Here is a 27,925-nt window from a genome sequence, read left to right as displayed (position 1 = left end):
TTGTACATTAGAGTTAGGCATGCAGGGTTTCTTTTATTTTCTTGCTTAGGGAGATCCTTTTTCCTCTGAAAACTATGTTTTTAAAACACTGAGGTAACACCAGTGTTCTAAAATTCTTAAGGTCTGAAAAATTTATAAAGAACCGTTTCTGTTTTTGTGAGGCAAATGAAAGTATAGAGTAGATAATGGGTTATATCTAAAAATAATGCATCTTTTTGTACTGTGTCGTTTACACATTCATCATTACTACCTTTTATATGTGTAAATTTATAAATTAATATCTTCTGAAGAGGACAGCACATTTTCCTTAAAAGATGCGAATAATAAGTGTTTTTTGGGCTTGGGACACTGAGTGTCAGAGCTACTCATCTGTGTTAGAGATAGCATCTACAGACATTTCATAAAATGTGCAACAGTGTATCTGAAGAAACGGTGCCTCATGTAGTCCTTTAATACAATACAAGGACAGTAGGCAGTGAACATAGCTGTTATCTAAAAGAATAGGATGTAAATCTTGCAAATAAAGTATGCATTTAAGTTTTTAAATTATTATGTTTATAAGTAATTTAAATTGGCCTCTTGAAATTGTCTTCTAAGTATTCAGAAAATAGTTGGATGCACTGGTAGTTCTGCTGAGTTTTCAGTCACTTTAAGACATTCTGTATATGAGGTGTCATCTCCAATATTGATATAATTCACTTCACACTTTTTCCTTTTAGTTTCTCATTTATTTTATGTTCTTAAAATATTTACCTTAGGTTTATCAGGCTGTAGTCCCTATGAGGATTTTGGATTGGAACCGTTTTATTTATTTCCCTGGAGATGCTTGTTTCAGTCCTCACCAGGCCTCTCTAAGGCTGATGCTGATCCACTTTGCCATGCTTGATGAGATGCTTAGTCATTTATGAGTTCAGAGATGGTAAGGTAATGGACTGTTCAGGCCCTTTGTCTGTTGGCAGATTTGGTATGCATTGTCTCTGGCCTTTAAATTTTGCCAGAGCATATGCTTTGAGTCTTGCATATTTATAGGCAGTGGTGGTCACATGAGGTTTTCTGTCTCATTTGACAGCTCAGCAGAGGAGGGCCACTGGTGTCACAGCAGCCCCCAGTGCAGTTAGAGCTTCCTGCTCTTGCTTGATTAGTTAACGGTATGTCCTTCCTGTAGAGTTTCTGTCCGTGTACAGAACTCAGCTAGTTCTCGCAAGTGCGTTATTGGCTTTGTAACAGCAAAGACAAAGCCATGTTTCTTAATCTTCCTGCATTCAAATTTCTCTCATTTTTTGTTTTTGAACATAATCTTATAATGTCCTTTTCTGGATTTCTGCCATAGATCTTTTGGTGAAAGAATGTGGTTGAATTAAGATTTATGCTTGAGAAACTTCTAAGTGTTTAGAAGTTGGATCACTTACCAAATTTCTTGTCTGGGTTATAGTCTTATTTACTGTCATCATAAGCTATTAACTTTTTAGTGTATGAAGTAAAGATTAATGATGGACATTATACTGTATAACTTTTACCCTAGAGCAGTGACAGCTGAATAATACTGCCACTAATACTGTTCTTTCACTTCTGAATTTCATTTTTCCAAGAAATTAGAGCTTCTTAAGAGATAGTTTATGGGCCGGGTGTACAGCTCTGCGGCGTAAGTGCCTGCTTGGCAAACTTGAAGTCTTGAGTTTGATCCCTAGTACAAAAAAAAAAAAAAAAAAAAGAGTTAGTTTATGGGACTGAGTGTGGTGGCCTGTGTCTGTAATCGCAGCACTCTGGAGGCTGAGGCAAGGAGGTGTTAAGAGGCAAGCTTGGACTACATGGTGAGTTCAAGCCAGCCAGAAATATACAGCGAAACCCTATCTAAGAATAACTTTCCTTGCACTGATTACATGGTATACTAAAATAACTTATAAATAGATTCGGTCTGAGACTTGTAAATCTACAGTTACCAAGTGTAGACTGATGGGTGTTGATTCAGTTGATTGTCCCTTTTCTTGTTGTTTACCTTTCTGTTTTATTCAAGAGCCTAGTGATGGATAAATTTTGTCTTTTCTTTGTGGGAAAAAAGTCTTTTTTTTTTTTTTTTTTTTTTTTTTATGTCTTTTTCGTTTTTATTGGTACCAGGGATCGAACTCATGACTGCCTGCTTGCAAGGCAGGTGCTTATGCTGCTGAGCTAAATCTCCAGCCCCAAAAGTCATGTTTTGTAAAAGAAAGTTGGGCTATAAAACAGTTTTTTTTTTTCCTGTGTAACTCAGCAAAACTATGAATGTTTCACTTTTAGATTTGAGTTCTGGGAAGATTTTGAAGAAGACCATGGAAAAGGGAGAGAGAATGGCTACCAGAGTCTTCATAAGGTGCTAGAGCCTTTCCTTCTTCGGAGAGTCAAAAAAGATGTTGAGAAGTCTCTTCCTGCCAAAGTGGAACAGATTCTCAGGGTAGAGATGTCAGCCCTTCAGAAACAGTATTACAAGTAAGTTTGTTCTTGTGTGATTAAACCAAAGGGGATTGTGATCACTGCTATAAAGCCATTAGATACTTCATAAATAATGTGCTTTTTAAAATTTGTTTCATTTTTCAAATCTGTCTTATTTCAAAGAGGAAAAAAAATAAGTTTCAAAATATGTCAATCAGGTCTAGTTTTCTATAGTGAAGCCTCAACACAGTAGAAGTACGTAATTGGTCAGAAAAAAGGAGCTTTTTTATTTGTATGAGAATTTACACAATATTTTTCATTATTAGGTGAACCAAAGTACATTTTTAATTCTTAGTGCTAATGGCCCATTATTAAGGGTCTAATTTTAATCTTTGGCATGTGTAGAGTCACTTTTTCCAATACCATTTATTAAAGAGGCTGTCTTTCTTGCAGTGAATGGGTTTGGCACCTTTATGAAAGGTAAGGTGGCTTCGTGTGAGGAGTTTGAGGATTGTTTCTGCATCTTCTAACCTGTTCATTGATTTTCAGGTCTGGGTGGCTGCCACCGTGGCCAGTACCATTCCTTTTAGTACAGTGTTACAGTATAATTTCAAGTCAGGGATTGTGATGCCCCCTGTCTTGTCTTTGTTGCCTGGGATTGCGTTTGCTATTCCGGGTCTTTTCTGGTTCTAGATGAATTTTAGCACTGTTTTGTCTAATTCTATGAGATACATTATTAGAATTTTGATTGGGATTGCATTGAATCTGTGTAACAGTTTGGTCGTATGGCCATTTTCACTATATTGGTTCTTACCGAAGAGCATGCAATATTTCTTCATTTCCTAATATCCTCTTAAATTTCCTTTTTCAGAGAACTGTAGTTTTCAATGTAGAGGTCTTTTACATCCTTTGTTACATTGATTCCTAAGTATTCATTTTTTTTGGATGCTATCATAAAAGGTGTTACTTCCTTGATTTCTCTTTCAGTGAGTTTGTTATTCGTGTACAAGAAGGTTATTGATTTTTGAGTGTCCAGCTATGTTATTGAATTTGCTTATTAAATCTGGTCTTTTGGTGGAGTTTTTGAGATCTTCTAAGTAGAGTAACATATCATCTTCAAGCAGGCATAGTTTACCTTCTTTTCTTATTTTTAAGATTTGTTTGTTTTGTCTAATTGCTCCCACTAAAGTTTCCAGGACTATGTTGTGGAACAAGATTGGAGACAGTGGACATCCTTGTCTTGTTCCTGATTTTAGTGAGAAAAGTTTCAGGTTTTGTTTGTTTAGTATGAATTTGGCTATTGGTTTGTTGTAGATGGCTTTTATCAGATTGCGATAAAGACCATCTATTCCACTTTTCTGTATGGTTGGGTTTTTTTTAAAATCATGAAAGGGTGCTGTACTTTTTCTGCGTCTATTGAGATGATCATACGATTTTTGTCCTTGGCTCTGTTAATATGGTGTATACATTTATGGATTTATGTGTGTTGAGCCATCCCTACATCTATTGGATGAATCCCACTTGATCATGGCATACAATCTTGACAATTTGCTGCAGTCTGTTTGCCAGTATTTTACTGAGGATTTTTGTATCTGTATTCATTAGGGAAATTGGCCTGTAATTCTCCTTATGGGGTCTTTCTGTTGTTTTAGTATCAGGATATTGCTTCTAGGAATGAATTTGAAAGTATTGCTTTCCCTTCAGTTTCATTAAAAAGTTTGAGAAGTAGTAGTGTTAAGTTGTCTCTTAAATTTTTTGTATAATTTAGCAATGAATTTGTCAGGGACTGGACTTTACTTTGTAGGTTTTTAATTACATCTTCAATTTCACTGGTATTTGCTTATTTAGGGTTTTTATATCATCTTGATTCAGCTTTGGTAATTCATGTGTAGCTAGGGATCTCCATTTTTTCCTGTTTTTTCCATCGTATTAGAATACAAGTTTTTAAAGTAAGTATAGATGACTTTCTGGTTTTCTGCAGGATCTGTTATGATTTCACCCTTTTCATTCCTATTTGCATGGATTTGAGTCTTTTTGGTTTTTTTGATAAAGTTGGCTAAGTGTCGGTATTATTTAGTCTTTGAAAGAATCAATTTTTTGATTTATTGATTTTTTTTTTTTTTTTTTTTAGTCTTCAGTGTGTTAATTTCTGTTCTGATCTTTATAATTTCCTCCCTTGTATAAAGTTTTGGCTTAGCCTGCTCTTCTTTTTCTAGAAGCTTGAGGTTTAACATTGTTTATGGGCATTTGCTCTGTTTTCCTAATATGAGTATTTACCGCTATAAATTTCCTTCTTAAGACTGCTTTCATTGTGTCCCACAAGCTCTAATGTGTTGTACTGTTGTTACCATTCAGCTGTAAAAACTGTCTGCTTTAATTTCATTTGTGATCCACTGGTTGTCCAGGTAGGTGCTATTTAGTTTCCATGTGTTGATGAAGTCCTCATGTTTTCTTTTGGCATGGATTTCCAATTTCATTGCACTGTGGTCTGATAGTATGCATGGGATAATTTGAATTACTTTGTGTTTACTTAAGCATGTTCTGTGAGCCAGTATATGATCTATTTTGGAGACTATCCCATGCAGCTAAGAGGAATGTGTATTCTGATGTTGTGGGGTGGAACAATCTATAGACATCTGCTAAGTCCATTTGTTCAAAAGTTCGATTTAGGTCTAACATTTCATTATTGATTTTTTTTGTCTAGTTGACCTGTCTTTTTGTGACAGTGAGATACTGAGGTCTCCACATAAAGAGCTTATTTGCTTTTTCAGGTCTGTTAGTAGTTGTTTTGTATAGTTGGATGCACTGGTGTTTGTTGCATATATATTTGTGATTGTTATCTCTTCCTCTTGGATTGTTCCCTTTATGAGGATGTAGTGACCTTCTTTATCTCTCTTAGACTTGGCTTGAAATTCAGTTTGTCTGCAATTAGAATAGCTACTGCTGTTTTCTGGATTCTTGTCCTATGGAGTATTGTTTTCGATCCTTTGACTGTCAGTCTATGAATTTCTTTTTGAATTAAATGTGTTACTTGTATGTGGCATGTTGTTGGATCCTACTTCTTTTTTTTTTTTTTTTTTTTTTTTTTTCTTTTTGTCTTTTTCGTTTTTATCGGTACCAGGGATCGAACTCACGACTGCCTGCTTGCAAGGCAGGCGCTTATGCCGCTGAGCTAAATCCCCAGCCCCTAGGATCCTACTTCTTGATCCATTCTGCCAGTCTATGTCTTTGGACTGGTGAATTAAGACCACTAACACTGATGGTTATAACTGGTATGTATTGACTCATGTTATTTTCGTGTTGTTGACTCACCTTTTTCTCCCCCCTCCCTCTGTTTCCCTTTCCTGGTGGATTCTTTGTGTTGGGATTCATGGAACCATAGTCCTTATTGTCTCTTTCTTGAATGTCCTTCCGAACATTTTGGAGTTGTGGTTTAGTGGTCATAAATTTCCTTCGATGTTCTTGTGCTGAATTTCTGGAATCTTTACTATGATATGCCTGGCTGTGTCTTCTTTCTTTGTTTTTTTGATCATTGCTAAATGAAGATCTTGTATGCCTCATTTATCTGGATGTCAAATTCTTTTTCTCTACCAGGAGAGTTTTCCATCGTGATTTCTGTGAATATTTTTTAATGCCTTTTGTGGTATCTCCCGCTTATTGATTGACTCCAGTTAACCTTAAGTTATTCTTGTTCATCTTATTTAGCAGCTGCTGGATTAATTTCTCATGTTCCCTTGCTATTTTTGAGAAATCTTTCTTTTCCTGGTCACTAACTGCAAGCCTGTCTTCGATATGTGAGATCCTGTCCTCACATTTGCCTAATCTGATTCAGATACTTTCAGTGGAGTTTTTATTCTCCTGGTTATCTGCTTGAGTCTGCTTTACAGATTCCATTTCTTTTCTATGCTGATCTTCCATAATTTTCTTTGCTTCATCTAATTTTTTGTCAGTGTCTGTTCTAATGTTGCTAAGCATGGTGTGTATTTTGATAATCTCTGTAGTTATCTGAGAGATTATTTCTGATTTCAATTTTTCCAGAGCCTCCTTCAATTGCTTTTCTTATTAACACATCAGAGAAGGCTGGTCAGGGGCTTTTGTATTGTCCCTGCTCATTGTCACCTGGATTTGCCTTTGGTGACCTGGATGTGTGGAGTTGCATTTTGCTTAAGTGTCTTCTCGTTTTATTTTGTGTTTACAAAGTTGAATACTTCAAGTGATGCTTGTAAATTGTCTGTGGTGGGTTGCTTTATTGGTGGTTTTATGACTCTTAGGTTATGACTATTTCTCTGAGATGTCTTTCAGGTATAGCTGGTTTTTGGGTTTTGAGTCAGTTGGAAGCTCTTACCTCCTCAGTCTGGGAGATCAGAAGTTGTTGCTCTGTTGGCCTTCTTCTCTAGTTCTAAACAGCTGTTTTGAACAATTAGGTTGGTTTTGGCTATAGTGGTTACTGAAAGCATCGGTGTATAAAACGACAGAGTGAGCTATCTGTTAATTTGCAACTTTTAACTGCATGAACCAGATTTGTGATTATATAACAACTGCCAAACATTATATAATTACATGCAGTCTATAATTTCTTACTGTGTTAATTTTGCCCTGGTTGGTTAAACTTTAAAATGGATTAAGAATAAAATAGAGAAGTGGAAGAAGAAATTAGAAATAAGGCAGGAGGACAAAGAGAGTCATGCCAACTTGGAAAATTGGAGTAGAAAGAAGACTGAAGGAAAAGAAATATGAAAGTGATAAAAGGAAGAACAGAACTGCACCCACAGAGAGGTTAGGAACTTTGTTCATACTCATCAAAACAACGGAGAAAGATACACAGGAAAATTAAAAAAGAACCAACGCCAGTAGCAACAAAAAACCCCCACGGCAGTCCATTTGCTGGATTGTCTCTGGTTTCACTGGTAGATAATCTGTGGTGACAGAGTCCTGAACTGAGCCAGTCTTTCCCAGAAAGCCAGTGGTACTTTTGGCGGGGTGGTAGATAATCTCAGCTGGCCTACCCTGAAACCAGCTCGCAGAAGTCCAATCAGTTTCTTGGGGTCTGAGCTCAGCTGGGAGCTGCTAGATGAGGCCTGAGGATTTAGCTCAGCCTCACAAGTGCCTGCCTGACAAGCTGGCGGCAGTTCAGGCTCCAGAGCTCAGCTGGAATTTTCCGGCCTGGCTCCCAGATGGCTCCCGGCTGATTGTTCTTTCCTGTGAGAGGAATGAGTCCCCTGCTCTCACTGCCAGCCAGTGCAGTCCTCCAGGTCCCATGCTTCTCTCCACTACTACGTCTTGTCTGCAGAGGGCTCCTGGGTCACCGGCCAACACCATCACTGTGACTATGCATCTCCAGGTTTGAACAGCTCCTCTTGCATAGTGAGTCCTGTCTCAGGGTGAAGGCACTGCTGGCCGCCGCCTTCTTCCTTGAAGTTTTTCTTTTCAGTTTCTCTGTGGGCTTCAGTTCACATTTCAGATTATTCCTGGGTCCAGAAGACCCACTTTCCTCCTTGTCTTCCTCATGGTGCGATCTATGTTGCAGCGTCCGGATGGTGACTCTCAGAGGCTGTTTTCCCTGCTGCTTAGCACTCTATCTTCCCGGAAGTCCTGTTTAGTGATACTCTTGTCTCCAAATAAAAAATTACTGGGGATATAACTCAGCATTGTGTGGGCTCAGTCCGCATCACGGCAGATCAAAAGCAGTTTTTATGTTTCATGTGTAGACTACCCATGCTCACATTATAAGGGTCCCATGTTAGCCAGTGGGAACTTGCTCTCTGAGTCCTTTCCACATAACCTACTTCACCTTGAGAATCCCTTGTGTGAAATGCTGGGGCCTCGAAGTGTTTCATATTTTGGATTTTTCCAGATTTTGAATATTTATATAGTGAGGTAGTTTGTAGCTTCTTCACTATCAAAAATGGTAGTGTTCCAGATTTGTCTCGTATATTTTATTTTACTGGGATTTGATTTGTACTTGAAGAGACCATGTGGGGCATTATGGACAACCATCTTCAGTGAGCAGCAATAGGAAATTTTACTTTATTTTACTCTATTTTATTTTTTGTTTTGGTTCTGGGGATTGAAGAGAAATTTTATTTTTAAACATCAAAATAAACCTTGAGTTCTTTATGGTTAAACAACACAGTTTTCCCTGTATATCCGTAGGTCTGGCATCTAGGTATTCAGTCAGCTGTAGATCAGTAAAGCTTTCCATCTGTGCTGAGCATATATAGAATTTCAATTCTTGAATAATACAGTATAGCAAATAGCATTTGTACTTTACTAAGTATTGTAAATAATCTAGAGATGGCTTAAAGTATATGGGGGTATGTATAAATCCTATTCAAATATGGTGTTTTGTTCAGATGACTGTGTGTATGTGTTATAGTGCTGTTGGTCAAACCCAGGGTGTTGTGTATGCTATTGGCTTGCTCTGCCACTGAGTTACAGTGCCAGGCTACCTAAGGGACCTAAGTATTGGTGGATACCAGTGGACACCTGTGCCAAAAGAGATTTCATTTGCTCGTACAGATTTTATATCATGCCAAAAGTTCCACTTCTCAAGCACAACAGTATAACTCATTCCACACACATAACAGTGTTAGGGTAGGTATGCAGGTTTTCTGTTCCTGCTAGTGTAAATAATAAAACCAGTGAAGCAGGTGCCTTTTTGTTCCTTTTGATATATCCCACCAGAAAAGAATGACTCGATTCTTTTTTTTTTTTTTTTTCCTCTTTTCTACTGGGGTTAAAACTCATGATGTCACACTTGCCAGGCAGGCGCTTAGGCTGCTGAGCTAAATCCCCAGCCTACAGTAGATTCTTGACAGTATAATTGCTAGGAGAAATTAAAAAATATCTTTAATATTTTGGAGTTTATGCGTAAGAATTAATTCATGAATGTGCCTAAACATATATCTGTTTTATCTTCTCATTCTAAACATGTGTGCCTTTTGGGGGGGCAGGGGAGTATCTTTTTGAGACAGGGTCTCCCTGTGCAGTGTAGGCTGGCTCATTTTGTAGCCCAGGACGGTCTCGAACTTTCAATAATCCTCCTATCTCAGCCTCCAGAGTGCTTGGATTACAGGAATGTACCACCATTCAGAGCCTCATTCCAAATATAAAATACATGTAGTCATTTCATATTTTATTATATATAAATACACTTTGTAAAAGTTATCATGGTATATTACTTGTATGGTTTATTTTAATGTATTTCACCATTAGATGGTGAATATATTAGATGGCTTAATATTAGATGGCTTAGTTCTAATTTTAGATAGTAATAAGAGTGTTTCAGTGGTAACCTTTGGATTCCATATGTGTACAAACACGTATGTATGTGGCAGAGTCTGGAAAATATGATGGATGCTTAATTTAAAAAAAAATCATTAAATGAAAGACACACTGTTATATGTCACACTTCTCCTTGCTGCAAATAAATGCTTATCCTGTTGTTATTTTGTGGAGCAGCTCTGGAGGTCCTGTTTGTGAGTGTCTTCACTGTGCTGTCATGGCTGCAGTCAAGTTTAGAGCTGATTGAAAACATTTCTGTTTTATGGTTAGTCTGACTTTGAGGAAGGGCCAGGAGTCACCCGGTGCCAGATCTAATGAAAAAGGCAGATGAGAATGTGCAGTAATGTTCTTAGGTTACAGAATTTTTGTTGGGTGACACTAAGCAATGGCACTCACCATATATTTGATCCTGTCTTGTAAGGACATCCACAAAAGAAGCCTTTCAAAATTGCTTCGTAAAGTAGCAAGAACGATGAGATAACTGATCGAAGTGAGGGGACATATTTTGAAGTGGATTAATGGAACTGTAATTGTAAAAAGTTTTTAAAAATTTAAGCACTATATATAATATTTTTGTCTAAAAATGTGTGTGTATAGAGCTAAAATTGTTTCCTTTTAAGATTCCTGTGTTCAGACTGGTATGCTGGTGCACACCTGTAATCCCAGTACTCAGGAAGCTGAGACAGGGAGGTCACTGAGAGTTCTTAGGCCAGCCTAGCTACCTAGTGAGACCCTGTCTCCAAAAAAAAAAAAAAAAAAAAAAAAAAAAAAACCAAAGCAAAAAACCAAAAACCAGTTATTTCCTGTGTTCAGTGAAGTTGAAATACCCATTAGAATAAGTAACATTCTGTTTCTGACAAGAGATGTGAGGGGTTGTAGTTAGGTGCTAGGAGATGGTTATTAAATTGTTTTAGGTCTTCTTTGTTTAGTATTACTGTTATGTCTTCTTGTCTTCTAGTACAGGTTAATTGTCTGTCTCCTGATCTGACGGTATCACTATCATTTTCATTTGTAGATGGATTCTGACCAGGAATTACAAGGCTCTTGCCAAAGGAACAAGAGGGAGCACATCTGGTTTCCTTAATATTGTGATGGAACTGAAAAAATGTTGCAATCACTGCTATCTGATTAAACCTCCTGAAGAAAATGAAAGGGAAAATGGACAGGAGATTCTTCTGGTGTGTATTGCTTCTTGTTTCTAATTATGTACTTGAAAACGTTTGCTTATGTAAATGGTATTATCAAAATACTGACTTACCTCCTTCATGACCTTCGAAGGAGCAGCAGAGGACTTTTTTTTTGAAACTTTAAAAACAGTACAAAAGTTGAACAACTAGTAAAAAAAAAATCCAGAACGTACAGTGTCACAGATATTAATTGAAAGGAGCATTACAGCAAATATGTGCTTGAATATGATAATTAGGATGTCTTTTAACTCCTCAGTCCCTGATCAGGAGCAGTGGGAAGCTGATTCTGTTAGATAAGCTGTTGACAAGACTTCGTGAAAGGGGGAACAGGGTCCTCATCTTCTCTCAGATGGTAAGAATGTTGGACATCCTGGCCGAATACCTGACTATCAAGCACTACCCTTTCCAGGTAAGGCGCTTCAGTAATCAGGCTCACGCAGTGTCCGTCTGTCTCTCTTGCTCTCTGTCTTTCTTTCTCTCTCCTCTCTTTTTCTCTTGTCTCTCTTGAATTGTTATGTAGAAAAAAAATACGTTTTTATTGCTTGAACAACATTGACAGTAAAATTCCATGAGGATCTCAGTGTTTGACTTCTGTGCCTTTAGGTTGCGCTATCATGGAAAAAGGCATGTCAAGATCATTTTTTTTAGGATTTGGTGACGAGGATTAAAGAGTAAAATTTAAGTCTGTGCTAAAAGTAGAGTGGAATGAAGCGTGAACCTGATTCCAGAAGCCCAAATTGTAGAAAGTAAGAGAGGCAGCAGGTTATACATTTGCCCCAGAAAATGTTGACCTGGTGTGGAGTAGGGTGGGTCCTTGAACCCTTGCTGGGTCCCAGAGCAATTGGTGATGACTTCCTCCTTCTGCGCAGAATGTCTGGCGATTTTCTTTCTGTTTGTTTGTTTGTTATTTCTTTAGGACAGGGTCTCATCATATAATGCAGGCTGGCCTTTTTTTATGTAGCCCGGACTGGCCTCAAACTCAAAGTGCTGGGAGTATAGGTGTGTGCTACCATGACTGGCTCATCTTCACTGGTTTGTGGGAAAGTGTTTCTTGGGCAGACTTTTCCTGGGTGTCTGAGAAGCTTGTCTCTGATCCATTTGTAGACATGCAGGCACGTGTACTATACACTGACTCCTGAGGTTTTTTTTAATGGCACCTGGAAATGAACCAAGGGCCTGCACTCTGAGCTGTGTCCTTGGGATTTTTTTAATTTTGAGACAGGATTTCAGTAAGTCACTAATTTGCCTAGGCTGAGATCAAACTTGAGATTCTCCTTCCCTAGACTCCCACAGTGCTTGGATCAAAGGCATGTGTCATCATGCCTAGTGTGGCATTATTTTATATAGCTTTTGTTATTGGGGTTTATTTTAAGAAAAGAAGGAATTTTTTCAAGTGGCTGAACTATTTGATCAACTCATATAATCATACTGGTACTAAAGAAACTCAGTGATTATCTTCTAGGAGGCCCCAATGTAAGACTAATGGTTTGTTTCTTGGGATACTGAGAGCACTATCACATTTTTCATACCTTGTGTGGCCTTTAGCAGTCATCCTAGAATGTAGCTTAATACTCAGTGTGGCTGTTAGGAAGAAACAGTATAGCACAAAAAAGATGATTACCTCAGTGCATCGGATCCGAGAGCTTTCATTACTAGGTAATCATGCAATATCTGGCAAATCAGGGATTCGCCATACTTCTCTGTAGGGAATAACTGAGATAAGGAATTTTAGGTAATTGACCAAGTATCTTCTGTTTATGGGAATAGTTAAAGGAGGGCGTTTAGGTTTTCTGATTTTATATGTAGGTCATCAGTTTGCCATTTAAAAATCTCTTTGATTCAAGGCTAGTATTGTAGTCAGCCCACATGGGAGCTGACCTGAGTGTGATGGCTGTATGTCTGGTGCAGAGTCCTGAGGATGTGTAAGGAAGTCTGTCCACAGTCAGCTGGGAACCACTTGAGTTAGTTTCACCTGGTGGGAAATGAAGTGTTTTCATCACAGCTCTCAGATGTAGGAAGAGAACATGGTATGGATAGGGAGAAATGCTTTCCGTACATCATACAGGAATAATTCTTTAGTAGTTGTTTGATGTATGGAATGCTTTCACTGTGGTGACACAGTTTTGTACCCCAAAGTGATATATGCTTTTAGATAATAAGTGAATGTACTGGAAAATCCCAGAGACTATCCTGAATTGATGATGTAGTTTAGTTTGTAACACTTCACTCTGAGTTTAGAGCCATTTTTGGAAAGCTGATGTGATCAGTTTTAACATTGCCAGTATTTCAGCAAAATATTTTTAAACATTGATGTAATTTTTTGATATATATAGAACATAGTGGTGGTATTTTTAGCCCACTACCTAAGAAACATCATTTTTCTAGAGGAGCTGGCTAGTTATTAGGTGACCATGGTACTATTTTGTAATCACTTCAGTACATACAATATAGAAGTAAACCAAATCTGTGAGCACAGTCTAGGTTTTCATCTTTCTCCTCATAGATCCTGGCAGCTGATCCCTGAATCACCTAGAGAGTCCTCTGGATCAGCAGCCTGTGACCTTGAGTGTATAACCGAAGAGCTCAGGTCACACAAGCTGTCCTGCTTATGAACAGCTCCTTCATGGCACTAGGCCAGTGTGTTCTGGTTATTTTTACTCACAGGGTGTTTGGGTGATAAAGGTTGCAACTCTTGGCGTTCTATTCTGAGTGTAGCTGATCTTTCTACCTTATGATTTTCTCGTGGTTTATTTTTCCAGCGCTTAGATGGCTCCATCAAGGGAGAAATCCGAAAGCAGGCACTGGATCACTTCAATGCAGATGGGTCTGAGGTACACTATGCATGCCTTCGTTATTTGGATGCCTTGGGTTCTATATCAAGGGGAAAGTCTTTCCAACTTAGTTTATCGTGTTTCAGAAACATTTTGTAGTATATTTTTCCTGTCCTGAAAAGAGAGCGAGAAATGTTTACTACAAAAAAATTGCCTATTTTGTCCAACTCCTTAAAAGCACATGCATGCGTAGCTTGCCTGGTCTAACTTAATGACAGTGACAGTTCTCTCCTGGCTTCAGGGTAAATGTATGGGCTTGGATGGAGAGAGATGCCCAGTAGGGTTAATTTCTATACCTAGATTGGAAATTCCTGATTTGTACTCTCTGGTTGTTGCAGCTTCAACAGTATGTCTCAAATTTTTGTGGAATTTTTATTTGCTGTTAAATTACTAAATGTTCTATTTGTATTTGGCAATTAAAGTATTTTGTTTTGAGTATATATATATATATATATATATATATATATGAGTAAAACCGATTACATTCTGGTTAGTGCATAACAAATTATTAAATGAATAGATTGTGAGAGAAATAGGTTAGAAAAGCCTTAGGGTAATTAAAACCGTGGTAATTCATGCTCGTAAAGGAAGCAGTGGAAAGAGCCCAGAAGTGGAACAAGAAGTGTTTTTTTAAAAGACATCATTAAATTTTGAAGCCTGGGCTCCTCCTCTTCTTTTTTCTTTTTTTTAAAACCAGAATAGATTTAAGGTTCTTTCTAAAAGCTTTAAACGTTATTATTATTATTATTATTATTATTATTATTATTACTTTTGAGACAGGGCTTCACTATGTATTTCAGGCTGGCCTTGAATTCACTGTGTAGTTGGCTTGAACTCCCAACCATCGAACTCCTACTTCAGCTTTCTAGGTGCTGGGATTACATGCATGTGCCACCAGTATCCACTAAAAATTCTTAATGTTTCTTCCTTTACTGTAGAATGATACGCCTTCTGCCTCAGTTTAGTGGAAAGTCTAGTTAGACTAGTAGTTTGCCTACTTCTGAAGCCTAAGATTTTAGTTCTTATCAAGGAGCTTTTGGACCTGTTTAGGACCTGTCCTCTATCTGACTCAGTGCTTAATGGAGAATTGGGTTACTAAAACCATTGGTCATCATCAATTTTCATTCTTCTTCCCTCCTCTGTGTTTTCTAAAACTTCATAATATTGCTGTGAGGATTAAATTTCATAGTAAACATAAAGCATTGATCATAGTGCCTGGCCCATGGTGAGCACTCAAAAAATACCACCTGTTTTTATTATGTAGTCGTTATTGAAATTGATTTTGTGTTCCCTAATCTTAAAAGATAATATGGATTGAGTATTTGCTACTGTCCTTCCTTAGGGGGAAAAATAAACTAGTTTTTTTGCCAACTTCTTCACTGAGCCTCTGTCTCATGACTGTACATAAAGTCAAGGCTGTCTGTGGGTGAGGGTTTATGTGTTTCTTTTTGGTGCTCTTCACCATCTTTCAGTGTTGCTAATGGACATAAAATAATCCTAATAAATAGTAAACATTTAATTTGATTTTAAGAAGACTGTAGAACCATTATTTTATTATGTTTACCTAGTTAGGGTCATGATGCATATAGTTTTATTGTCATCTTTTATTCAGAATTATAATTTGAAGCCGGGCATGGTGGTGCATGCCTATAATCCCAGCACTTGGAAGACTTAGGCAGAAGGATCTTTATGAGTTCAAGACTAATGTGAGCTATAAAAGTGAGCTCAAGGCCAGCCTGAACTGCTTAGAGAGACCCTGTCTCAAAAAGACCCCCCTTCAAAAAGTAGCAACAACTAACATATATATATATAATTTGATTATTTTTCCCATGTCCTTAAAAAAATGACAAAATTTTAAGTTTTAGTATTCTTAATTATTTAGTCTCATTTTGTTAGCTATAGTTAACAAAAAGCAGTAAATATTTAAAAAAATTTAGAGGCTGGGGATTTAGCTCAGTGGCATAAGCACCTACCTTGCAAGCAGGCAGTCAATGAGTTCGATCCCTGGTACTGATAAAAAGGAAAAAGACCAAAAAAAAGAGAAAGTGACTAAAAAAGAAATTTGGTATGGTTTGTTAAATTTCTTTTCCTAAAACACTTTATATTTATAGTGTTTTTGAACAGATACTCTCATTTTATCTCACTCTTAGGATCATTTTCATACTTTTTAACTTGGTCAGTTTGATCATAGATAACACATTGTAATTTATATTATCTCTGTGACAAAGCAAAACTATAAGTTGTTTATATGATTATTTGGACACTGGATTTTATTTAAATTTTTACATGTCTCATCCTAAAACTGTCATCATTTAGGGAACTTCCCCATTAGAATCACTCTGTACCTAGTCATACTTGCTGATTACTTTTTATTGAAACTTAAAGTTCTTGCATGACACCTGGGTCCTTTACTGCTTGTGTGGCCTGTGCTGCTGAATGAGACTGTTAAATTTCAGAACATGGACATCTTTCCATTGGATGCAGTGTTAACTACACCTGTTTTTTAAGTCGTAACCATGGATTACTAGTTGTTAAATGCTGCTTCTGTGCCCAAAAGGCATTAGCTGATCAGTGGAAAGTCTTTTTGGTTTTTTCTCCATTGGCTTACAAGGTTTAGTCATTCCCTCTGTGCACGTATGTTTTGAGTGCTCAGGTGTGGCAGGTAGTCGATTAGTGCCTGTCTTTATTATCAGTTGTCTGGAAACTAGAAGATGCAAGTATCCGAGTCTTGACCACATGCTGCTGTTCATGCAAACCCACTGAGGGTATCTTTTTGCATGCTTTGAAGATCCTGTAGTCCTCAGCATTTCTACTGTCTGATCTGTTTATTGCAGTGTTTCTATATTCCTAACCAGAGTAACAAATGGGTGACATTTCTTAACAGTAACTGCCTAATACGGCATAATCTACCTTTCCACAGAAACTACCTGTCTGTGTAGCTTGTTGGAACAATTCCTAGTAATTGAATTTGTCTGGTTTTTGGTTTACTTCTTATATATACTATTTTTTAGCCAGGAGATATTTCTAGTTCTCTCACTCCTCTTGCCTTATTAGATACTACTTACACTGTTTGTTTACTGCACTGACTCTTCTTCTTAATCAAGTGAAAATTTCCTCTGCCATCAAGTCCCTGACCTGTAGCCTTCGTGAAGTTTGTCCGTCATGTCTCACTTTTCTTCACACCTGCAGGGGTTTCCAGGTATAAGGGCTTATTGGACTGTGATGTTTCTGAGAAGGCCACTGCATAAAGTAGTGTGTTGCATTGTGTACAGGACTTCTGTTTCCTGCTCTCGACAAGGGCTGGTGGCCTGGGAATCAATTTGGCATCCGCGGACACAGTCGTCATCTTTGACTCTGACTGGAACCCCCAGAACGACTTGCAGGCACAAGCCCGGGCCCATAGAATTGGTCAAAAGAAGCAGGTTAGTGGAAAGAGGCTTCTGAATGTGACTTGATGGATTTAAAGTAACAGAGATTGGTTCAGCCCTTCCAGAATGTTCATGAAATGCGTGTCCCTTCCTCCCCCTGCAACTTTACTTCCATTTCCCCTGAGTGTTAATTACTGTTTGACTGAAAATAAGAACATGTCTCTGGGCCAAAGATGAGTCTACTAAAGACTTAAGAAAGATCTTTGATGAATAGTCTTAGAGCTGAACCATTTCTTTCTGTTAATGAGTAGTTGCTAAATGTTCTGCCATTGTTCAGAATGATCTGTTCTTATATGTGATAATACTGACTCAGAGGTACACTGGAAAACCATATGCTTGGTTTTTTTTGTGTATGAATCTCCAATGGTTGCTAAGTGGTAATGATCATATATGACCTGTGGGTCAGTTTTTATAAAACTTTGCTCTATAAAACTGATGATTCTTTACCAAAACTTTGATCATCAGAGCAGATAGTAATGGCAGTGTTCAGAAACTGTTTTATTTAGAGATGTATCCTGCCATAGATGGATGGCTCCTCATTGATAGCAATAGAGAGAGACTGACTCTTTTTTTATTTTTCCTGCAGATTTTTGACAAAGGTTCTTTTTTCTTTGATCGATCATAAACATAACATTTACTTGTCCTATAGGTAAATATTTACCGCTTAGTTACAAAAGGGACTGTGGAAGAAGAGATCATAGAACGAGCCAAAAAGAAAATGGTATTGGACCACCTGGTGATTCAGCGCATGGATACCACTGGCCGAACAGTCCTTGAAAACAACTCTGGAAGATCCAAGTAAGTGCCAGCAAGTTTGGAGAGGTAGGCAGAAGCAAATGGATTTTATGTATTTGCTGTAATTGTAACAGGATTCTTTCCGTACCACAGGCTTTATTAGTCTGTTACCTGACAAAGACCAGGCCATACCCCAAGAAGGATGGCGTTTTCATTTTCTTCTGTTTTCCCTGTGTCTCTTTTCCCCATCAGCTGTGTGTGTGTGTGTGTGTGTGTGTGTGTGATTTGGTTCTTTGCGTCACATACCACACAGTAGTAGCAGTGGGCCCATGTTGGTTTCGGGCCAGGAGCATGTTTCCACTGACTGCAGCAGTGACTCCACCACCTGAATCAGCAGGCTGGGTTTTACTGCTAGTGGGAATAATTGTGTGGAATTTTTTTGTGCTTTTGCCTTTGATAACAGTATAGAAAGAAAGGGTTTATGAAAAAAGAGGAGTGTCTGCTTTGATCAGATTGTTGACAGCTGCAGCTATGTTAAAGGCCAAATGGAATTAGTCCTTCTTTTTTTTTACACTTTTTTTTTTTCCTTTTTTCTTTTTATCAGTACCAGGGATCGAACTCATGACTGCCTGCTTGCAAGGCAGGTGCTTATGCCGCTGAGCTAAATCCCCAGCCCCGAATTAGTCCTTATATGACATGTTTTCAGATTATATTCCATTCAAGAGGAATGCAAGTGAGAAAAGCTTTGCTCTTTTTTTTTGTTTTTTGACCAAAGAGGACAGAGTTGCAACTTCAAGAGAATGATAATTTTGAGTCAAAGGACAGAGGGAACTCTGTTCTGTTATGTTGCTAAGCCTATTTATTGCTGAACTATGAGCCAGTAGATAGCAATTGAAGTTTTCAGCTTCTGCCAGGTTGGTTTTCCTGCCACCAACTCATCCGGTGACTAAGAACAAGACAGCAAGGGGATCACTTTTCTTGAGGCAGAATTTATCTTTTCACCAGTTATTTTACTTCTTTAAGAAGGACAGGTATTCTGAAGTACAACTCTTTATAGAGCTTGACATTCCTAAGAGATTATAGCTATGTTTTTCTTCACAGTTCAAATCCTTTTAATAAAGAAGAGCTGACAGCTATTTTGAAATTTGGAGCAGAAGATCTCTTCAAAGAACTTGAAGGCGAGGAGTCAGAGCCTCAGGTATTTAAGAATGAGGGAAAACATTTTTTGCAAAGTGTCATTTATGAGAAAAAAGTTTCGCTAGGTAGTTGGAGCTGGCCTGGAGCTCACTCCGTAGCCCAGTGTGGTCTTACTTGCAGTTTCCTCCTGCCTCAGCCTCCCAAGGGCTGGGATTATGGGCATGGGCCGTCATGCCTTGGTTTGAGAGTAAATTCTGGGGGAAGTTCTGTGACAAGCTTTTATAAGGAAAGAGTAAATATTTGTAGGAATATAATTTTTTTCTTCCAAAACTCAAAAGCTTTTACTAAATTAAGGAGGAAAAATGAACAAAGCATTAAACAACTATCTTATTTTCCACTTAGTTTTGTTTCTTGTAGTTTCTCAAGTTTGACCTTACCATTTGGATAGAAAAGATAGTTTAAAACATTAGATATATAAAGAATACAGAACAGAGACTATAAAGACTAAAGAGAAAGTCAGGAAGTTCCTCACTGGTAAATGCTGAAGATTGTTTTCTTTCTATTATATCTTTTTTGTTTTGTTTTTTTTTTTCTCTTAGGAAATGGATATAGATGAGATTTTGCGTTTGGCTGAAACTAGAGAAAATGAAGTGTCAACAAGCGCCACTGATGAGCTTCTGTCACAGTTTAAGGTATGAGGATTTTCTTGGAGAGCTCTCAGCCCTGAGTCATGTTGTTTTTTTGTTTTGTTTTTATTTTTGCTTATGCCACTGAGCTAAAGCCCTGGCCCCAACCCTGGTTCATTATTAATTACTCATGTCTACAGTGGCTCTGTGTTAGCCTGTTTTCCCTTTTACTTGAGTTGTCCTCAGTGTCATTCTGAGTTACAAGAAATGCAGAAAGGCAATATCGTCTGTACCCCTGCCAGGAAGGTAACCACTGATGCTGGCCAGCCTGCCCTGGAGTCAGTGTGCAGAGGAAAAGAAGGCTTTTAGGGAGGGCTGAAAGTATGGTGTTAGGGCATCAGAAGCTAGGAGGAACATGGGGCACGCTAATCAGACAAAGAGCTGTCCAGGATATGAGAACAGGAGGGGACAGTTGGCATGTTCTTGACTCAATGAAGTTTTCTTTTTTACATTGTTTTTTGTGAAAGGAAATAAAAGGCAGTAGTGAGTGATAAAATGAACAGGGCAAACAGTGCTAAACTTTGTGCTATCTTAGAGTACAGATACTATTAAAAAGCTTAGGGGAAAGTAATTTAATGAAGATAAAGGATCAAGCAAGGTTAGATTTTAGACAGATGTTAGCACATTTCTAGGTTGACCAAAGAACTTTGGGAATAGGGTTGTAAGGGAAGAAGATTTGATGGTTCACTGTCCTGGAGGAGAGTGGAAGGGATATATCAAAGCATGGAGAGACTTGGTCTTGGACAAAGGTAGCAATCATGTTAGGAAAAAGAAGATGCAGGAATTCAGTTTGTGATGTTGACTACTAATGAAGTAGTGGAAAAGATTTTGGGCAGCCATAGATGGGGCTGAGAGTGGTGAGGAGCAGCTTGATAGGGAGTCACCTGAACCAGCTGTTCCTGCTTTGCTGTGGAACCAGTCAGCAAAATCTAGCAGTACTTGAGATCAGAGAAATTGGATCAGTTGGTGATCCTTAGGAGGGAGATTGGCTTGGAATGCAGAAAAGTCCAAGTGGCAGGTTTCCAACATTCAGGTTGATTGCATGCAGGTTAGGAGGAGAAGCAGGAGAGCTCTTGACATTACAGGGACGGTCCAGTGCAGCCTCAAGAGAGACAGTAATGGGTTTGGAAGGAAGGAAGTAGTGCTGTGTGCTCTGCTCCCTGATTGGCCACAAGCTGAAGTTGTGTTAGTGGAAGAAAAGGAAGAAGTGGGGGTGGGGGTCAAGTGCTGACGGAGTAGAATTTGTGGGCGTAGAGGTAGAAAGGACAACGATGAATTATTGGTGTTTGACAGTCTGGGCTGCCATAACAAAGTGCTGTAAGTGAATGCTTTATATCAACAACAGAAATTGATGTTATACATTTCAGAAGGCTTTTGATATCATGGTGCCAATATGGTTGGGTTCTGGTTCTGGTGGAGGCTGTTTTCCAAGTCACAGGTTACTGTGAATATGAAGTAATTCTGTACAAATTGAGCAATGGTGTCATAAAGTCAAAGAGTAAAGTCACAGACCACAGGGAGGAAGTTTGGACAGTATTTATGGGAAATAATAATAATTCCTGTATTTCCAGGAGAGGTCCCACATAGTGTTGGCACATGGCCAGCACCACTGTTGCTAAGTGGCTCATAGGAGTTGCTTAGGTATTCAGTGGCCACCTGTTTCAAGTGGCTCTGTAGATTTAAAATGACCAATTAGAACTCAGTCTTCTGACTCAGTTGTTCAGTAGGTAGTAAAGGAAACTAGGGTTTTAAAGAAAAGCCTGTTAATTTGCACTTTTAGGAACTTAGAAGGGAGGTGCTGCACACCATGGTGGTAGAAGGGTTTATCCCTGGTCGAGTCAGGGTTCACTCCGCGTGCTTATTTTAGTTCTAATCAGTATGACTCATTGCTTAGCTCTGTGTTGGGCCCTTTCTCTGGCTTTCAGCCTTATAAATAAACTGCTCTTAATGGGTATATACGGGGCAGGTGGTCTGGTCTTCAGAGTCCGACCCTTAACTGCTACACTGCCTTTGGAAATTCCCAAGTGAATGCTATGCCACGGATACTTATTTACCCCATTTCATAATTTTCATCCATTTAAAAGTCATGTTTGGCTTTCTACGTACTGAAGATTAAAACTGGACCCATATCTTTCACCATGCACTAAGCTAAAACCAGAAGGGATTAAAGATTTAATTTTAAAACAGAAACATTAAATCTGCTGGAAGATAGAGTAGGTAAAACTTAAAGACATTGGTGTAGGCAAACACTTTATGAATAAAACCCAGACTGCACAGGAACTATCACAATGAATCAACAACTGGGATCTTGTCCTACTGAAAAGCTTTTGCACAGCAAGAGAAACCAACAGTGTGGGAGAAAATGTTTGCCAGCTGTCCCTCAGATAAACGATTACTATTGATAACATACAAAGAACTAAAAAAAAATGCGAGTCCTCCTAGATTTAAAGACTCAATCCAAATATGGGCATCTGAGCTGAGCACACTCAAAGTCGTTTAGACTATTCTGAATCTTTTGTATTTCTACAGAAGTGTAAGAATTAAAATGTTAATTTTTATAAAAAAGTTGACATTTTGATCAGAGATTGTGTTTTCTGATCTTTATTTTTTTTCTATTTGTTTTTGTTTTATTCTGTCTTTTATTTCTAATTTCTTAAAGATACAAGGATATTTTATAACTTTCCTAATAAATGTACTTGGTGTTAAAAAAATAAGAGTCATATTTGAAATAATTAGCAACAGTGCTTGATTTGAGAGAATGGTCAAGTGATTTTTGGAACAGTCAGAAACTGTAACTTTTTTTGGTTTAGAATTGAAAAAAATCTGACTGCAAAGCATCATGGTATTTGCTTGTTAAATGTTAAACAGTTAATAATGGCCAAAAGTCATAAATTTCTGGTTTGATTTGCCTGCTCTAAATTGCTTAAGGAATGGGATTGACAGAAACATTTTTGTATTTTCTTGTAGTCTTCAAGGCTAGGAGAGAAGGGATGAACGAAGGCAGAGCTCTGCATACCAGGACCCCAAGGTTGTCTTGAGCTGCTCAGTCTTGTGCTATAGCCCCAGTCTGGTTTTGTGAAATGCATACATTTAGGTGGTGTTTTTTCTGGGCTACATACTGTTTCAGTACAAATCTCTATCAAACATTAGACAGTGTCTCGTACAGAATAAATGTAATATTCTTATAGGGGGTTTTTGTTGGATGTTTTTGAGATAAGGTCTTATTGTGCTGTTCGTGCTGGCCTTGAGCTCATTTCTATCTTAAACTCATGGTGATCCTCCTGCCTCAGCTTCCTTAGTGCTGAGATTATAGGCATATGCCACCATGCCCCACTGTTCTTGTAGGTTTGTTCAACATTGTTACATTTTATATTGTCATTTTCACTCTTAAGACCATGTTCACTTTTAAACATGTACAGTCATTGCATATGCTTAATGTTTATGTGTTTAACAGAAAGTATGGTCATTGGTTCACTAGCTGAATAACCCCTATTCAGTAGCAGTATGTAGAAATGTAAGTTCATCGTGGATTAAGTATTCATCATTTTATCATTTATATTATGCTATTAGTGTTGGATTTATTAGAAATATATAGGTATTAACCATTTTTCAGTAGATCTTATGCAACATTTTGTGTTACACTGTGCATCCAAGAGATAGATTCCAGGTCCTTGTGTAGGGTGAGTGAAGAATTGCAAGTGGATACTCACTGGTAAAAGAAAACAAATCTGCATTTATTGATAATAGCGGGAAGATACACTTGGATTCCCGCCTGCAGAAACACGGAGGTAGCTCGAATGGGAAAGGTGGCGTTAGGTTGTCAGGGTCAGGGCGAAAGAAGGTGAAGTCAGTCTTGGAGTGTTAGAAGTTGTGCATCCTGCCTTTGCTGCCTCTCATTGGACCTCTCAGGATGCCTTCGATGGAAATGACTGACGACTCTGAGGCATATCAGTGCAAGACTCTCTGAGAATGTACTCTTTCGGTCACTTGCGTGCTTTGTGGTCCCTGTGTGTGAGTCTTCATCGAAGTTCCCGTGAGGAAAAGGTTCCTGAAGGGCAGGCCACAGGGCTCTAACAGGCACATGATGTGGCCTGGAGCTTTACAGATTTACTGGATCTTTGTTATTTTTATTTCACTCTTATTAAGACAATGATGACAAACCTTTTAGAGACCAAGTGCCTCAGCCACAACCCAGACCTACTTATTTATTGAAAGTGCCAACACTGCAATTAAATCGGGATACAGAAGTTTAGTTTAGAAAAACAACTCATACTGTACCATCTTTTGTCTTCAAAGAAAAACACAACAAACACAATAACAGATTTCAGTGAAACAACTTTTTATTGATAGGTAAAAGTTTGCATCTGGCATTCTTTTGCACAATCACTGTAATCTTTGCTGTTGTCTGCATGCTGGTAATTTGTCAAGCCTTGGCTCATGCTCTTTGAGAGCAGCACATGCAGCGCTGAGGTCATCTGTTACCTGTTTATTATGTTGATATAATTGAAAGCTAAAGACTGCTGTACACAAGCATAAGATGATAAAAAGTAAGAAAAGCAGTGCCAAGGACTTAAAGTTACTTCACAGAGAGTTCCACACTTCAAGGACTTCATTTTCAGAACTGCCAATTCTGCTGTCCTGTGTCATCCCTTCATACTCTGTTTTCTTACCTTCTCAATTGTTTCCAGATTGAAATTTTTAAAAGCTCCATTTCTAGATTTTTAAAATCTAATCAGTATGAGCAGGAAAGATCAAGTTCTTTAAATTCAGCTTTATCTAGAGAAGAAAACACAGTGTTGTCTCTATCTTATGAAACTAAACATTTGTTAACTAAAATTCTGCTTTGCAGCTGCTACAGTGTTAGAAAACTCTTTATAAATTTCCTGATGGCCTTTGTGAGTCTTTGCAAGTATTAAAGAATTTTTAAAATTCATTTTTAGATGTGGAATATAGTCCAGCTACCCGATTTCAAGGCTTGGAGCAACTTGGCTCACATGCTGACAGAGAGGGCTCTGTACGCCGCAGGTTCACCACCACTGTCGTAGGACAGTGGGAAGAGGATTGGTCTCGGGTGTTGCCCAAATTGAAGTGGATGGAAGGGGAGCGATGCCCCAGCACAGCTGTACTACCTATATTCTATTTGTTTCTTTCCAATACAATTTCTGGTGAGCAACAAGGAGATTTAGGGGAACATGAGAAGGGCTAGTAGAAAATCTATTATCTCATTACGTAGTATCACTGGAATCCTATGATAGTGTCTCACTTAGGTTAAAAACACTTGTTAAGTTGATGTTTTATCAAAAGGTATTTGAAAATGGAGTAATATCAGACACCGTCCTGTTTGTCTTTAGGTTGCCAACTTTGCTACAATGGAAGATGAAGAAGAGCTAGAAGAGCGTCCTCACAAGGATTGGGATGAGATCATTCCAGAGGAGCAAAGGAAAAAAGTAGAGGAGGAGGAGCGGCAGAAGGAGCTAGAAGAAATTTATATGCTTCCTCGAATTCGTAGTTCCACTAAGAAGGTGAGCGAGTGAGATGGAAGTCACAGACGTACAGTACTTGTGCCGTGAAGTGGGCCTCGAGTACAGATGACTCCAGAGGAGGCCTTGTGTTGTTGCCCTGGCTCAGGGGCCTGCAGACAGAGTTAGGGTGTAGGAAATCAGAAAGGAAAGGGGCAAGTGTGCAAAATTTATAAGCACAGCTGGGCGTGGTGGTACATGCCTGTCATCTCAGCACTCTGGAGGCTGAGGCAGGAGGATTGTAGCCAGTTTCAGAACAGTCTGAGCTACAAAGTGAGCTCAGCTTGAAACCCTGTCTCAAAGAGACAAAAAAAAAAATTTTTTTTACAAGTGCACCTGTAAGACATTTGATTTTGCAACCTGGCTTCTTGTAAAAGGGCTGAAGGGAATCTAAAGAGTTCAATAGAAGTTTGTGTTTTGCTGGAGATTAGGACTGGAAATCCTAAAGGTTTGGTTCTCATGGTCAGCGCCTTCAGCTTCAGAGCTTTAAAGTGTTCACAACACTGGTATATAGTATGTACCGTCATTCCAAACAATGAATGTTCACAAGCTTCACACCTTTCAAAAGCGTTTTCATAGGTGCCGTCTAGTTTGACTTTTGCAACATTGAGATGGATAAAGTTTTGTTACCTACTTCTGTTGCTGAGAGTGGACTTAAATTTGCCTATGAGCATAGTAAGGCAGCATTACGTAATACTAGCTACCATTTATTACTTCCTACGTGCTGGTCATAGTTCTAAGCATATTTTATTACTCTTAGCTCAGGAAAACCCTTTATTATCTGGACTGTTACACTTTACAAAAGAAAAAAATAAAGGCACAAAAAAGAAGGTTATTTATCTAAGGAAGTAGAAATGAACTTGTCTTATACTGGATATTATATACCTTAAGTAGTATAAAAATACTCATATTTAATCCACTGTATTTTTTTATTATGGTGTCTCAGAGAGTGTCACTATCACAAGTAAGTTTTCCCTCATTATATAACATTTTATTTGTTAAAAGACAAATTGACTTTCCTGGAAATTCTGAGTCCTAGGGAATTGGAAAGGTAGGCTGGTTTTGGTCCTTTTATTTCTTGGAGCTAATACTTACTGAAATGTGACTTGACTTTATTCTTTTTCAGGCTCAGACAAATGATAGTGATTCTGACACGGAGTCTAAGAGGCAAGCCCAGAGATCCTCGGCTTCTGAGAGTGAGACCGAAGACTCTGACGATGACAAAAAGCCAAAGCGCAGAGGTCGCCCTCGGAGTGTGCGCAAAGACCTGGTGGAGGGCTTCACGGACGCGGAGATCCGCAGGTGGTGCAGGCTCGGCTGTCCTTTGCGCTTGTTTGGGGGGGCATGGTGGAGGAGCTCACGGGGTCCTGGCATTTGTGGTGGGCAGACTGCAGTTATTACTACCTACAAACAAGGCAGAGAGGATGAGTCCTGTTCCTAGTCTTCAGGGTGATTCCTTCTGTGACGTTTTTCTCAGCTGAGATCATTCTGCTTTGTTGCACATGTTATTTTGTTTTCCTCTTGTTCTTTGGTATTGGAAACATTTTCATGTATAAAGTTCAACTAGGGGAAAAGAATTCACACATACACGTAGGCACTTAGGCACGCACACACGGAGGGAGGGATCTGCAGATACAAGTAATTAATATGAATGTTAAAAAGAAGTACAAAGAAGGATATCCTTACTCACTGTCCTCTCCTTCCCTGACCTGCAAACCTACTTTCCTCAGTGTTAATGCTGATGGCAGTTTGATTCCTTTGGTTATTTAGTAGTATATAAAATGTTATTTGGCAGCTTTTTTTTTTTTTGGTGTTTTTGCCATTTGAAATCAATTTTTGCCATCCTTCTGTCGGTACATACTTCACATTTGTTGGTATCTGTTTCATACCTCTCTGCCCTCCAGAAACACCTAAAACTGTTACTTCGTATCAGTTTTCCTAGTTTCTGTGTTGCTGGATTTTTCAAAGCCTGAGGAAAAAACACAAAGCTTTATGGCCCTGTTGATATTATAAGTAGTCCTTTAAGATTAAAGTATTTGAAATTGTGAGGTCCTTGTTTCTACTTACGTATTATGCGTATTTTTCCTTCTTTGTTATAGTACACTTAACAGTTTTGAATTTGTCGCACATCTACTTCCTCTTGCTCCCCTCAATATTTTGAGAAGAATGTGTTTTCTGTTGTTAGGTGGAGTGTTCTATAGATGCTTATTAAGTTTATTTGGTTTAGTGTTCTTCAGATCTTCTGTTCCTTATTAATTTCCTGATTAGTTATTGAAAGTAAACTCTTAAAGTTTCCATTATTCTTGTATTGCCTATTTGCTCTTCTGGTGTGGTCAAGTTTTACTTTAGGTGTTCCGGAATTATGTTGTTAGATGCATAAAATGTTATAACTGATACCTCTTGATGATTGATCTTTTTTTTAATCGTTGTACAACTGTCTTTGTTTTCGTCTCTAGTAGCAGTTTTTGTCCTAAAGTGTACTTTCTATTCAGGTATTGGTATAGCTATTTTAGCTCTTTTTGAACATTTGAAGTACAATTTTTCATCTTTCTGATTCAATCTGTCTCTATATTTGAATCTAATTTGTGTCTCAGATAGTGCAGTTGGATTTTCTTTTTTGGAAAGGGGCTTTTTTTGACAAAGGATCTTGTTTTGTAGTACAGAGTGGCCTTGAGTTTACAATTAGCCCTGCAGTCAAACTTGCAGTGATCT

At 38.3% G+C, this 27,925-nt stretch overlaps 1 protein-coding gene across 12 annotated transcripts in view; it reads left to right on the top strand.

Annotated features, from left to right (window-relative positions):
- The window catches only part of Chd2 (chromodomain helicase DNA binding protein 2), a 133,216-nt gene that overhangs the window by 67,155 nt on the left and 38,136 nt on the right, over window positions 1-27,925 (top strand). For 11 of the 12 annotated variants that reach the window (XM_063249980.1, XM_063249977.1, XM_063249986.1 and 8 more), the window contains 10 exons: window positions 2,275-2,463; window positions 10,706-10,868; window positions 11,134-11,286; window positions 13,637-13,708; window positions 16,981-17,130; window positions 17,786-17,934; window positions 18,973-19,069; window positions 19,608-19,700; window positions 25,046-25,216; window positions 26,340-26,515. In XM_063249980.1, coding sequence (XP_063106050.1) covers window positions 2,275-2,463; window positions 10,706-10,868; window positions 11,134-11,286; window positions 13,637-13,708; window positions 16,981-17,130; window positions 17,786-17,934; window positions 18,973-19,069; window positions 19,608-19,700; window positions 25,046-25,216; window positions 26,340-26,515 — 1,413 coding nt within the window. The remainder of the gene's footprint in view (window positions 1-2,274; window positions 2,464-10,705; window positions 10,869-11,133; window positions 11,287-13,636; window positions 13,709-16,980; window positions 17,131-17,785; window positions 17,935-18,972; window positions 19,070-19,607; window positions 19,701-25,045; window positions 25,217-26,339; window positions 26,516-27,925) is intronic. The other variant, XM_063249985.1, reaches the window with a different exon arrangement.

The sequence above is a fragment of the Cavia porcellus genome, unplaced genomic scaffold (assembly GCF_034190915.1).
Source record: "Cavia porcellus strain 051 isolate PalLab524CR breed Dunkin Hartley unplaced genomic scaffold, mCavPor4.1 scaffold_6, whole genome shotgun sequence".
Taxonomy (NCBI): domain Eukaryota; kingdom Metazoa; phylum Chordata; class Mammalia; order Rodentia; family Caviidae; genus Cavia; species Cavia porcellus.
Note: the sequence above shows the minus strand (reverse complement) of the source record. Positions and strands in the feature narration are given on the sequence as shown.